The sequence below is a fragment of the Musca vetustissima genome, unplaced genomic scaffold (genome assembly GCF_032173495.1).
Source record: "Musca vetustissima isolate MV318-11 ecotype Yass unplaced genomic scaffold, APGP_CSIRO_Mvet_v1 utg16925, whole genome shotgun sequence".
NCBI classification, from domain to species: Eukaryota; Metazoa; Arthropoda; class Insecta; order Diptera; family Muscidae; genus Musca; species Musca vetustissima.
Genome location: NW_026883972.1, coordinates 152,521 through 167,478, shown reverse-complemented (window position 1 = coordinate 167,478; position 14,958 = coordinate 152,521). Strand labels below are relative to the sequence as shown.

Below are 14,958 nucleotides of genomic sequence, written 5' to 3'. Positions count from 1 at the left end.
AACAAGGGGTTAATGGAAGTTTTTTAAAAGGAAATAAAATTAAGATTGAATTTGAAATAATTAAATATATTTTAGAGCATATTTAATTGAAATTATGAGTTTACTTACATGGTAATATATTTCTGTAACGATTTTTATTGCGATTCTCCAGTTTATAGCCTTCATTGCGTGAGAAAATGTCACGACTGTCCTGTTGCAAAGCTTCAAATTCCTCCCAGAAGCCTCCCTGTTTTGGAAAAAAAATAAAAACAAATTATTAGTAAGGTAAAGACAATTATCGGGATATATCGTATTTAAAACCTAGAACCAACAAAAATATTGTCATATAGTTTTAAAGCCGTAATCACAACAAAAACGTGGTGATTAAAAGTTCAAAGTTTCTAAAATAGACTTGGCCCCTATTTTTCGCAACGTTTTATTTTAATGACAATATTATATACTTCTAATTATATACAAATATATATATATATATATATATATATACACATATGCCTAAAAGGCATACAATGCATTTCAGTAATTGCAAAATTAATACGTCGTTTTTCTTTTCAAGTCTACAAACCATAAAAAAATCTTGACGACATAAATAAATGTCGATATGTAATGACTGCTTAGCTGACTGGCTGGCTGTTTGCCGTAAAAGGTTAAGACTACTCTACAATAATCAAGCTTGGTTAACGCTGCCATAATGACACTTTGACTGACTGACAAAGCTTGAAAATCTCTAACAAAAACAAACAATAGCAAAAATGGACTCAAATGGACGACAACTATACATCAAAGTGGGCAAATGTGTTTTTGAAAAACAAACCAAACAAAACAATCAAACATTATTTAATAGAATTAAACAAACAATGGATGTCAAATATGAATTTACTATCCCCTCCACCCCTCTTGAAAACCCCTTTTCGCCAGAGTGTTAGATTATTTAGACATTTTATATTTCTCCCTCTCAGCCTTTGAAAATGTACACCAAGAATCACTCAACAAAACCCTATGGGAACTGTCACTTTGTGGTAACCTTCCTGTCAACCTGTGCCTGCTCATTATTATGTCGTGTTCTATTTTGACAGCTTGCCGACAACTTCACTTACCTTAACCAATTGTTCTACACGAGCATTGATGCCAGCTGCAGTGATGCGTGTAGCATTAAATGGCTGTCGCAAATGGACAACCGTACCGCACGTCTCAACCATTGGATTGCGTTTGTAGTGTTCAATTAATTCTGATAATGTATTGAATGGTTCACCACCGCCAACATCGTATTTGTTGTCCTGTAAAACAAAAAGTAAAGGAAAATTAAAATGGTATTCAAGAGGATAAGAGTTTTAATTAATTAATATGGAAAAATGGTGATATGGAGAAAGTGATTAAGAAAAGTAGATTGTAGAGTACAATGAAATGTTTTCTTATTTTTAATCCACGAAAGAAAAATATTTTGAGAATGTACCGCAAACTACAGACCGAGTATAATTAAAAAGTCCTCTAGTTTTACTTTAAATGTCATTGAAAAATATAATAATTTATTGGAAACATTTACTGATATTTCTTACACTGTTCGACTTACTGGAGTATGATTATTGAGCACACTAATACGCCACCTATTTCCAATTAATTTTATATGGAATATTGCGGATCATGTTAAAATTATTACAACATTTTAAAAGGATTTAATTGAACTCTAAAATTTTCATTTAAAAAAATGTTTTTGGTCCATTAAATGGTGAATTGTGCCCTAATTTATTAAAAACCTTTACTGATATTTTTTACACTGTTCGCATTGCTGGCGTATGATTATTGAGCACACTAATACGCCACCTACTTCCAATTAATTTTATATTGAATAATGCGAGACAATGCTAAATTTAGTATGACATTTTAAAAAGGTTAAATTTAACTCTATAATTTTTATTTTACAGTAAAGTGTATTACTATATCCTAGCTGGTCCATCCACTGGTAAAATAATGCCCAAATATTTAAAAAAAAATTTTTAAATTTTGAAATTTTCTTTTCCCATATTTTCATTTAAAATATAAGGAAATAACATTATTCATAATCCAAATTTGTGCCTTTAAATTAGATCTAAAATGCTTTAAGTTACAAACGAAATTATTCAAATTCAAGCTGAAATTTCAATGGCTTATGTAATTCATTTTTATTAACTAATTTTAACAACTTTTGGCCAAGGTTTATAGAAAATGGCATAATTTTAATTCTCATCATCATTATTTTTCAATAGTCTTATATTAGGCTTTCAATATTAAGACATACATGTGATAATATAAAACTAAGTTCCCAAAATTTAAATATATCAAGAACAAACTGATTTTTATCCAAAAATTTTATAAGTTCTTAAAATACTTCGAGAAAAAGGGAAGACAATATTCAGTATATTTCTTGCAGTGCCGTATGATTATTGACAACCTGTATACGCCGCCTTTGAATTATTAACACGTTGAAAATAATTAATAGGAATAATATTGGAAATATTTATCAAAAATATGAATTTTGGAATTCAACTTTAATAAATTCTAACAATTTAAATATACGGGATATTTGTCCTCCAAAATTATTTTTTTTTACTTTTTTACCAAATATTTAGCATTTAGCATTTGAAATTGTGATTATTATTTTTATTTGCAATAATTTACACCACGTGTTATTAATTTAATTTTCGTTTCCTATATTTTTTTTTTATTTAAAAAATAAAAATAAATCTGGTTTTCTCAAATGTTCGTCAAAAAATCTCAGTACGCATTGGTGTATTATTATTGATATTAATTATACGCCACTTCCAACATCATTTTGTTTTTCCCTTTAGCTTTTTATTTACCTAGCTTCTTTATATACCGAATAAAGTCATGAAAGACCCAAAAAAAAAACTCTTATCTTGCTTAATGGCTCTACTTGAATACAGCAAGAATGTAGCAAGTATACGCCGATAAAATTGTTAAAATTAAATTGAAATTTAAAATTGCTGTTGTTCCTTACAGCCTTTAGGTTTTATATGTAAAAAAATAAAAAAAATATTATAAATTCTATTCAAATTCAATGCTGAAAGCATTTTCGCAATAGGTTAACTATGTAAGTCACAATAATAAGTTAGTAAAATTACAATTGTGAACCTTACATCGTATAAACATTGCTGCCAACATGTCGTATTAGTGCGGACAATAATTATACGCCACCTATCAAAATTAATTTCTTGGCGAAAAAATTGAAAATTCCTTTTAAATAATTGTATTAAAACAATTTATTTTTTAATTTATATCGTGAGTTCTAGTTGAGAATACTGCAAATTTCTTGAAACCAAAATAATAATACAGACCTATATAAAATGCAAAAGTTATATCAAATATTGTTTAAATGTTTACTCGGAGAGAATATTATGTTTTCAAACATATGAGTTCACGTTACTTTTGATTCTTTTAAGAGCCTATGCTCATTGGTCCCACCATGGCGTATTAGTATGTACAACAATTATACCCCACCTCTAAAAATTTATTTTCCAAGGGAATTCAAAATCAAAATTTCTATTGAATAACTGCATTAAAAAAATTAATTTCCTGGCGAAAAAACAAATCTCAAATTACTATTAAATAATTGTATTAATAAAATTTACCTATTATTGATTTACTTATAAATATTGGAAATCACAGTGATTGGAAATACAGACCTATGTATATAAAATGTTATAGTTATATCAAATAATTTTTTAAATGTCTATTCTGAGTAAATATTTTGGTTTTGAAAAACATTAGTCAACGCTAGTTTTGATTCTTTTAAGATTGTATGACCATGATGCCACCATGGCGTATTAGTGTGGACAATAATTATACGCCCTCTCTAAAAATTAATTTTCGAATGGTGGGGTTAATAATATTGATATTTTGTTGATTTAAATAGAAGAGAAAAAGATAAAGTAGCTCAGACTATAATAAATCGTATTTAAAAATTGTAATCAATGCTTAAGAGCACTTCATATATAAAATACCTCCATCTATTATATTTCAACATTTTTTCTTTAAACCGCATTTTGAATTTCCTGCACAAGAAAATTGCGTGAGAATACATCAAAGAGGAAAAGAAAAAATAATGAAATCATTATTATACTACAAACTTTTCTACATTGACCTTAATTTATTTTATTGATTTTCTTTCCTTAGAACAATTCTTTCTACTATATATTAAAAGACTAGAACATTTTTAATACTTTTCCGTAGCCATAGAAATTTCTTTCCTTAGAGACTTACAAAAAGAAAAAAAATATTGATAATTTATTGACACTTTTTATAGATTTGTTTTCAACAACAAAAATTTACACACAATCAGTAAATAAAAAAACATTAAAGCTCAGTTCGAACTTAAACAGAATTAATAAATTTCTTTTTTTTGTTGTTGTTTGTTTGTCTCATTCCAGTAATAATTGCAAAAAAAAAAGCCAAAAACAAATTAATTACTCTCACCCAAACTAAGCTGCTATTGTCATTTGCTAGGTTTTTATTTAAGTATGGCTAGTTGTAGCGAGGAAAAAAATTGAAATTGAACTCGAAAATTGTTTGGTGGCTGTCTGTCTGTCCGCTTGTTTGTCCGTCCGCCTGTTCGTCTGTGTGTCTACAAAGGTAGGTAGTTAGGTGTGAGCGAGTGTGTGCACAAAACTTAGCGCAAATTGAAAATTAGTTGGATGCAATCATGTACATACATCGATATAGTTTTTTGTTATTTTCGTTCGAATGTATATATGTGAGTATGTGCATGTGTGTGTATGTGTGTGCATTTATATTTTGTGCCTGTTGTTGGATTTTTTCCGTTCAAGGTCATAAATAATAAGGAAAAACTTTACAATGTGTTTTAGTTGAACTTGAAATTTTGCTAAGCTGAAATTGTTGTTTTTGTTTCTGTTGTCGTTGTTATTGTTTCTGGGGGATATTTTTAACACATTTAAACTTCCACGAAAAAACTATAATCCACAAAAAAATATTGCAATTTTTTTGTAGTATACTCGTATTTGTTTTACTTTGTTGTTAATACCAATTAGTTTGCTGATTTTTTTGATGATTTAAACGATTTGGATTTTTTGTATTACAATGGAATAGAAATAAGAAAAAAATTAAGCCTTGTTTTACATACCTGCCAACGTATCATGACATGTGTAACTTTATCGTCGGTTCTTACAGATAAAACAAAATCGCCTGGTTTCGATTGGGATTCACGGACCAGAAATGAACCATTCTTTCCACGCTCCAATAACAATTTTTCACCTTCTTTACCAGAAAGATTGCCATGAAACCATCTGCAAGGATAGACAAAAACAAAAAACAAAATTAATAAATTATCAATCAAATAAAAATCAACAAAATTTTAAATATTTATATGCCATAAAGTAAAAACGTACATTCTACAAATAATTCCAAAAATCCTTCTCCTCTCAGACAACAGCTTTTCTTCGCCCCGAAACGTTTTGTGTTTTTTTTTCGTTCTTTGTTTGCAAATAATTCTCAAGTCCTTTGCATTGGCTTAACAATTGCGTACTAATTGTTTGTTTTCAAAACACTGACATTCCCCCTAAATATGACACAATTTGCCAAAAGCTCTTCGCAAAATGACTTTCAAACTGTAGACATTCGCAATTTTGCTGTTCTCAATTTTTATACTCATTGATTTGTTGGTGGTGTTCTTGCCTCGCAAAAGCAGTTAAGTCAGAACATCTGTTTTATAATAAAAGCTTTGCTTTAATTTTGTTTGTCTGTGAGAAAGAACGTTATTCTCTCTCATTTTCGCTCTCAGTATAGAAATCACCTGTTGCTCTTTAAGCACGTGTATTTCAAACTCTTTCTCTATTCTCTACAGTAAATGTGAAATATAAACATGAGTGTGTAGTGGTGTTATTGATAAATAAATATGCAAATATCAATAATAGGTTATTTCACGTTAAGATGACATGGAAGAAATAAGAAAATTTCCATTACACGGGTGAGGGTGAGAGGTGGGCAAATAATGGTTATAAATATACTTCACTTTGTTTTATATAAAAATAAGACTATATTCAGCTCTAAGACAGAAATTTTTAAATTTTTGTACATAATTTTAAAATTTTTGTATTTCAAAGACATTATAACATCTTAAAGATTTTTGAAGTAAAATCTCCTCAGACATTCTAAACATTCGGTATTTTTGTTTTAATTAATCTCGTATAAGCCCTGCCATTTCCATTATGCCAATTTTTACAAATTTATTTAATAATTTGTAGTCTATTTTTAATATTTGTTTAAAGAAGAATGACACTGCAAATGTTCCTCTATATGTATTATAGACCCCAGGGGCGTATTAGTATTGTCAACACTTATACGCCAACATCAATCATTTGTTGGATTTATTACATTTGGCTAAAAATAATCAAGTTTAAAACCTATAATAAAGTTTACTGAAGTGCATTTTATATAGAAAATCTTTAAATTTTTATGGACAATACATACTACGTTGCATATATTCTGTAGACTTTATCCCCTTTTTCAAGAAAGTTGGGATTTTTTTGAATAAATCTCATATAAGACCGGTAATTTTTTCTTTAAGGCAATTTTTTACAAATTTATTTAATTTTTTTCGGAACATAAAAAAATATGGAAGAACAACACTACAAATTGTTTCTATATCGATGACAGATATCTATGGCGTATTAGTATTGAGAACACTTATACGCCACCATCAATCATATTTTGGTTTTATTATATTTTAATATTTTTAATAACGAAAGTAACGTTTACTGAGGTTTATTTTGTATAGAAAGTCAATTAATTTTTCGTTCAGATAAATTATGAAATATGATTTCAATAAATATAATAAAATCAATTTAAAATTCTATAAAAAAAAATCGCAAGTAATGTTTACTAAGGAGCATTTATGTAGAAACCCAATTTTAATATAATTTTCTAATTTAATTTTTAATACCGTTTGCGAGGTATTCTAGGAGAATATAGGAAATAGGAACATTTACTATACAAAATGTGGCAATAAGTTATTATCACACTAGTTCTTGGAAAACATTACATATCGTGATTATTTTTAAATTGAAAACATGTGAACGTGAAATTTTCTAACAATTGGAGTACCTAAGCGTATTAGTGTGGACAGTAATTATACGCCACCTTATACTGATAAATTGTTCGTTCATTTAAATTATGAAATATAATTTCAATAAATATAAAAAAAATTCAAAATTTATAATCACAAAAGTAAAAGGTTTACTGAAGTGCAATTTATATAGAAAATTTAAATATTTTTTTAATAATTAAATTTTCAATACCGTCAGCTGGAAATAATTTCGTAGTAAGGAACTGGTACTATATAAAATGTGGAAATAAATTATTATCACACTCGCGATTATTTTAAAGGTGGAAACTGTGAACGTTAAATTTTCTAAAAATTAGAGTACATATAAGGTATAATCATACGCCACTTTATACTAATCAGTTTTTCGTTCAATTAAATTAGGAAATATCATATCATTTTAAAACTTAAATATTATATTAATAAATTTATATTTGTGAATAAAATTTCGTTTTGACATGAACATTAAGTATTCTTAATAGACATTGGAATTTTTGGTGTTCTTTCATCGTAGTATCGATGGCGTATAAGTGCTGTCAACAGTTATACGTCCCCAAAATTAAAATTATCGTTAATTTTGTTAAATTAAGGTATATAATTTAAATGAACTAAAATTAATTACATATTTGAATACCACATGTCTGAATTTTTGAAAAAAAATAAACAAATATCGTCGGAATTACACGTAATGTTTCTTTCTCGCAAACATTACAAGTGGTGATTAATATTCTTGATAGAATATTAGATTTTCTAATGTCCGGGCTATCCATGGCGTATTGGTACTGTCAACAATTATACGCCACCCTCCAATCATATTTTTTTTTTATGAAAATTGCTAAAATGAAGTATTTTATTATTTAATTTCAAATATCGGTCATAGGTCTTTGTTGTTAGATCTGACCGAATTTTGGAAGAAATTGATAATATATAAAATGGAAAGCTAAGAATATATTAAATGTTATAGTACTGCTATTTTCGGTTACGTTACAAGGTGATTATATAATTTTTTTACAAAATATAAGAAAGTATAGAAGGCGTATTAGTGATGTCAACAATTATACGCCAACTTACACTAATTATTTGTTTTGTTCAATAAAACTTTGAAATAGGAGTTCAAAATTCAATATTTTCAACTTTCGAAAAACATGTAAAATAAAGTATTTTATTATTTAATTTCAAATATTGGACATTAGGTCTTTGTTGTTGAACCTTCCGAATTTTGGAAGAAGCTGATAGTATATAAAGTGGAAAACTGAAAGCTCAGTCACTTTCATACTATTTTTCGGATCCATTACAAATAGTAATTATATTTTTTTATAAAATATGTGATTTTTACTTATAGAAGTATCCAAGGCGTATTAGTGCTATTAACAATTATACGCCACATTTTAATGATACATTTTTAGTATAAGATTGATATTAATAAAACTGTTTATAAGCAAAATTTTTTTTATTTATTTGAATTTTGCCTGTAATGGCGACGATCATTTAGTGCTATTAACAATGATTTTGAAAGAAAATTTTAATAATTTTTTTCTTTATTTAATTTATGATGCCGTATTAGGGCGATGACTTGAATGATTTTGCAAAATAAATAAACTATTTCCTTATTATTCCTTTTGGTAAGGTCTTAGAAGTGTGATCGATTTCCTAGCAGTTTTTGTAAAAACTACAAATGTTAATTATTTTTAAAAGGTAAGAAAATATTTTATAACAATTACGGTATCCGTGGCGTTTTAGTGTTGACGATAATTATACGCCACCACATTTAAATACAAAATTGGGTAATTAGACAAATGCCTTTTCCAGGTCTTCAAAAGATTGCAGACCTTTTTAATATCTTCTAAAGACAATTGACTATGGACTACAGATAGGAGATCTACTATGGAACAAATATAAGACTTCTTTAGGTCCGGTTTGTTATGTTTAGACTATTTTTTCAGGTCTCCTATAGACAGAGTGATTTTTACCTTAGAAATTTTCTTAATTTTTTCTTTAAATTAAAAATGAAACTCAAAATGTTGTGTTTATGTGTTGTAGTGGAATTTTTTGTATTATCACTAAATGAAAAATCTTGACGCATATTGTGAATGAAATGTGTATTTAACAAATAACTTGGAGACATCTACCAAAGATAAAATATTTTATATATAAAAAAATAAAATGTACATAAGCTTATCAGTATGGAATTTAGTACACAATTACTAGGCATACTTTTTGTTATAATAAAATTTCATAATATAATTTTAAAATAACATAAACAACCTGTAGTTTTTTTAAATGATGTCAATCAGGGTATATGCTTTTTAATGGCTTACATGGTTCTTGTTTTTTTTTAGTTTTTTGTTTTTTGCTGTATTCTGAGGTGTGAAGTGATTAGAGTGCAATTTCTAGTAGTTCATGTTATGGTTACTTTGTAGAACAGCAACATGTTCCCTTTGTTAGTTCCGCATCTAACAACAAATTGTCACAGTTATAGTTTACAATTTTTTTCTCCTCCGCCAAACAACTTGGCAATAAACTCTAAATCTGGCTTTCTATTTTAAACCAGTTACATTTAAATTAATGCCATGGGGGATTTTTAAAACGTTTTGTTGTTTTTTGTTTGTTTTGATTTCGTTCAAAGTTTATAGGATATTTGAAAAAAGTTTCCGGCAAAAGGGTAAATAAATCACAAAGTAATAGTAGCGCAGCAGTGGCGGTAATACAGCTGTATTAGCCAACAACTAGAAGTTTTGAGTGTTATTTATAGATTTCGATTATAAAAATGTTGGAAACTGGTCTGGGTCTTTAACTTTTTTTATTGTAGATTTAATCTATATTGTTGTTTAATTCTTTTTTTCAAATTAAAACTAAAAGTAGTTTTGAAAAAAAACTTACTTCCACATATTAAAAAAAAAAATCCCATAATAAAATGTTTTAAAATGCCAAGAAAGTTGTAAAACTTGTTGTTGTTGTTTTTGTTTGCTGTAAGCTTCTTAGTGAAGATTAAAAATATGCAATTCATTTTATTTGAAGTTACTTAGAGTTGTTGTAAGTGTTTTATGAATTATTTATGTATGTACATCTTGGCTATTTTTTTTGCATGTAATTTGAATATATCAATTTATTAAATGTTTAACAATTTTTTTAAAAGACAGCTGGACTGATATTTAAATAAATTATTTAATATTGTTAGCTATTTTTTTATAAAGTGCATCCAGGCAAATGTTGAAAGCAGATTCATTTATTCTTGAAAATATTTAAAATGCCTTTTATTTTTTAAAGACAAAAAATATAAATATGAAAGTTTGTAATAATGGCGTATTAGTGTTGACAACAATTATACGCCACCTTTCAAACTTTAATTTATCGACAGGATTTTAGATTCCTGCTGGCTTTATGAAATTATACAACTCAATAATGTTATATATAACAATGGTCGTTATTTTCTTATAAATATATACGTTTTATTTCCGAAAATATTAGAATTGGACATTGATTTTTAAGGGTAAAATACGAAAATGTCTCCATGACGTATTAGTGTTGACAACAATTATACGCCACTTTATACACCTTAATGTAATAATTACTTTTTCTTTTTCAGTTAAATTATTGTATACTATTTAAATGAGAATAAATATATAAATAAATTATTTAATATATTTATCACAAGGTCCTTTTTTGGTTAGATATAGCAAATATTACAATTGACAATTATTTTCCAACGAGAAAAATAGATAAATGTGATATTTTAAAATTATTTGAGTATCCATGTCGTATTAGTGTTGACAACAATTATACGCAACCTTATACGCATCATTTAAACATAAATTAATATTAATCCAAAATCCTGCAGCCTATGAAATAAAAATGAAAACGAATATTTCAACTACAGATTTTTTTAGATTAGCTTTTAGAGATTCATTTGATTTTTATACAAAGATTTTCTTCCCTTCGTATTTTTTTCGCACACCGATTTATCTCCATAGATAAATACAATTTATAATGATTTTTATGGTGTGGAGTTCTGTTTTTATTGTAAATTTCCTTAGCTTGTGACCCAATTTCTCCGTATTTCGATAAACATTAAATTCTTGGCAAACATTATTAAAACAAACAACTCTAACAATGGCTATTAAATATTAAATTACTACCTCAACCCAATTATTTGCTCACTCTCAAAAAATTAGGCTGTTGAACCTCCTTTGGGAAAAGGTAAACTAACCTTCCACATTTTTTTGAAAGAAAAAAAAAACAAAACATTTACAAAGTCAATATTTATTAAAACTGGTTCAATGCGTTATGCCAAAAATTATAAACACAAAACATTTGCTTTCTTTTTTTCCTCGTATTAAAATTTCAATTCAAATGTGGGTTATTGCCAAATTTAAATAAACAAAAAAAATTAATAAAAAATATTCCTTGTCACACAGTGCGACAAGGTCGTTAATACAAATGTATTTGATATTTATTGGAAGGAAAAAATAATGAAAATAATTAACACAAATTCAAACATAACAAAAAAATATGTATATATTTCTAATTTCAAATACAACATCGTGCAAGCATATCAAATCTGCTTCTCACATGAATAAATAATTAGAATTTCAATTATTATTTTAATCTATGTTCATTTAAATATTTTATTAATTAATAATAGAGATTTGTTTTAGAAGTGAGTTGAGAATTCTTTATTTATATATATATTTAATAGGAAGAATGATTTTTTCATATGAAAATATGCAGTAATGATTGTTTTATGTCTACTTTTCATACATGTGTTTAATTAAAAAAAATAAATTCCATAGTAGGAATCTTAAACAGCTGTGACATAAAATGTAAAATTATTTTAAAAAAAGAATAATTTATTCAATAAAATGAAGAAAAATGTATCTTTACAGAGGATGGAAAACACGCCACCTACATGTGATATGGGCTTACGAGTAGCGAAGACACGCATCATCTTAATATCCCGTTTTGGAAAACACGACTCCTACACATAGAAGTTATGACCCTATTCGTACCGAAGGTACAAACCACATACATATTTAATATATATTTTAGTTTATTGTGTTAAGACTGATCATGCTATACTCTGATACATTTCTGAACAATTCTTTCCTTTTTTGTAAATTTTATTATAGGGAAGACTTTTAAGGAGATGTGGATCACTTCTACCCGACATAATAATATCGAAATCTTGTGTTTAAACGCCATCTACATAAACAGTTTATCAGTCTCAATGTAGTGAAGGCATCAACCGCTTTAATATATAGTACGGAAATTGATATATGTATTGTGTTACGAATGACCTTACCGAACTCTTATATTTATCTGAACTATTAACTGAAGCTTTCTCAACCTTTTTTTAATTCAAAGAACGTTATACTTTTTTGTAAATTTGTAAAAGGACAATTGTCTCTGAAATTAAAGAAGAGAGTAGGGTGTTGTTTCCAGAACCGCCATCTACCGGAGAAGTCGATAACAGGGAGAATAGTTAAGACATACATCACGAAAATATCGTACCACAAATTCCAATTCTCTGGTAAGTTCGATTTTCTTTTAAAAATTCAGGAAGTCTTTTCAATTTTCCATGCCATATTTTATTATTTTAAATTCAAATAATGTTCACTTTTTTCAAATTTAATAAAATAGTAAAAAGTATCTCTTAATCAAAGATGAGGGGGTATTGTTTCCATAAACTCCACCTACGGAAGAAGACGATAACATGGAGAATAGCAAGGACATACATCATAAAAATATCCCCTATTTGATTGGAATTCCAATTCTTTGGCAGGTTCGATATGTTTAAAAATTGAGGAATTATGTTCTGCATGACATTAATTCTGAGTACCTTCGGTATAATTTTATTTATTTATAATCAAATAGTGCTGTGGGTATTAAAAAGACTTCTATAAGATCTGGATATAATAATGATAAAAATCTATGTTGAAGTTATTCGGAATTTATTAACAAAGTAACGTGATGCAGATAGTCTGAGACGACATCTTGTGGATAATATTACAAAATTAAAAATAGCAAAGACCCTCACCTCGTCATTTTAAGTTTTCATCAAAGCAATCTTGGAATATCTACCATATCTGAAAGCATATCGAAGTTGTTCTGAAATTGTATTGACGACCTGAAATGTCATCTGTAGGAGAAAATGATCAGTACAACAACAGTAATTTATATTGACAACCTGAAGCGCCACCTATTGGAGGAAATTAGAGTTATAACTAGCAAATATCCACACTATGGCAATGTCGAAACACATGAATACATATTTCAATGGGACGACATCTTTGTATTTCCCCACCAAAACAAATGTTGAATATCTGCTATGTCTAAAGTCTTTTCGAATTCCGTACATTTGTATTTGATTTCAAAGAGATCGAAATATAATTAAAATAATAAATATTGTAAGACTATTAAAGACTTAGTTCAGAGGCTACGACATTTCGACTAATCATCTCAGTGAAGATCGATTATATTTGACCTCAATGATATGTTAGAGTTTTGGAAAACATTCAGAAGCTACTGAAAGGTTTAAAGGTCGATGGAAATCCCGTTATATTTTATTCGATTTTGAACCGCATGAGCAGGAGTTTATAGCAAGTATTATTGCTTATACCGACCAATATCGCCGTTCCCTTGACCGTTGTAATAAGCAATTTCGACTGTATTAGTTTTGGTACTAAGTATCAATAAAATACAATTTGAAGTACCGCCACCAGACCACCTATTTCAATTGATATTATTTAAATGTTTCCCATTTTATAAATAGTAAATTAACTTAATAGATGGCGCCATTAATTATCGATTTTGAATTATTACGATTATCATATAAAAACTACTCTAGCTTAGTTATTGAATTAATGAATTCATTAAATAAATTAATTTAAAATGACATTTAAAAGTATTTAATGGAATTCTCACAATCATAAATAAAGATAACATGATTATAGAATTATAGAAATTTCTATGATGATGACGACAACAATAGAAAGTAGAGGGCGCCTATTTCATCTGTGGGCTAAGCCATATTGATGTGAGTGACATTGTGTTTTTACACGTGTGGAATTTATTGTAAATAATTACAAAATAAATATTTGGCCTTAAGATAGATTAGGTAGGAGGAAAAAAACGTAAATAAATTTATTGAATAACTGTTGCTGCTGTTGTAATTAAACAAAATGTTTTTCTCCTTACGGAACTCTCTACTTCTCTCTAAAGATTCTAAGTCAAACTATTCAATGGGGGCTATAATTCAGGTGGCGCTGGTCATAATACCGTTTAACAATAATAATAACAAAAAAAGTTTAACAACAAAAACCCATGTTTTTCTCTTCCTGTTGTACTATTAATAACAAAAATAATATAACAAAAACAACAAACAATCCATTAACAAGATCAACTACATCTAGTGTTTTTTTTTCTTTCTAATATTTTTTCCTTCTCCTCTTAAGCCTGTGTTGTTGATTTTGCTTAAACATTTGTCAACAATTATAACAACTTTTTTGTGGTTGCTGTTTGGTTTTGTAGTATATATATATATATATATATATATGCAAATAAATTAGATAATATTATTTACAAAATTCCGTGGCGGCTTAAGGCAAAATATTGGACAAAGAGTTGAAGGAAAACAAACCATTGATTACATTGCACTTTTTATTCTTTTATTTTATTTTTTTGTTTTCAATATTGTTATTATTGTTTTGTTTAATAATCCTAACCCACATTTTATTTGTCATTTCTTTTGTCGACAATAAAAAAGAACAATTAAAAAAAAAACAAACAAATGTGGGTTAATCGCAAATGGTTAATAACAATAATGAAGTAAGGTAGCAAAACAATTATAAACA

The 14,958-nt window shown here is 27.5% G+C and overlaps 1 protein-coding gene across 3 annotated transcripts in view; it reads right to left on the bottom strand.

Moving 5' to 3' along the window:
• LOC133330984 (tyrosine-protein phosphatase corkscrew-like) overlaps positions 1–14,958 on the bottom strand; it is a 107,483-nt gene that overhangs the window by 3,615 nt on the left and 88,910 nt on the right. For all 3 annotated transcript variants that reach the window (XM_061539382.1, XM_061539383.1, XM_061539384.1), the window contains 3 exons: positions 5,132–5,294; positions 1,095–1,274; positions 109–226 (listed from right to left, as the gene is read on the bottom strand). In XM_061539382.1, the coding sequence (XP_061395366.1) occupies positions 109–226; positions 1,095–1,274; positions 5,132–5,294 (461 nt within the window). The remainder of the gene's footprint in view (positions 1–108; positions 227–1,094; positions 1,275–5,131; positions 5,295–14,958) is intronic.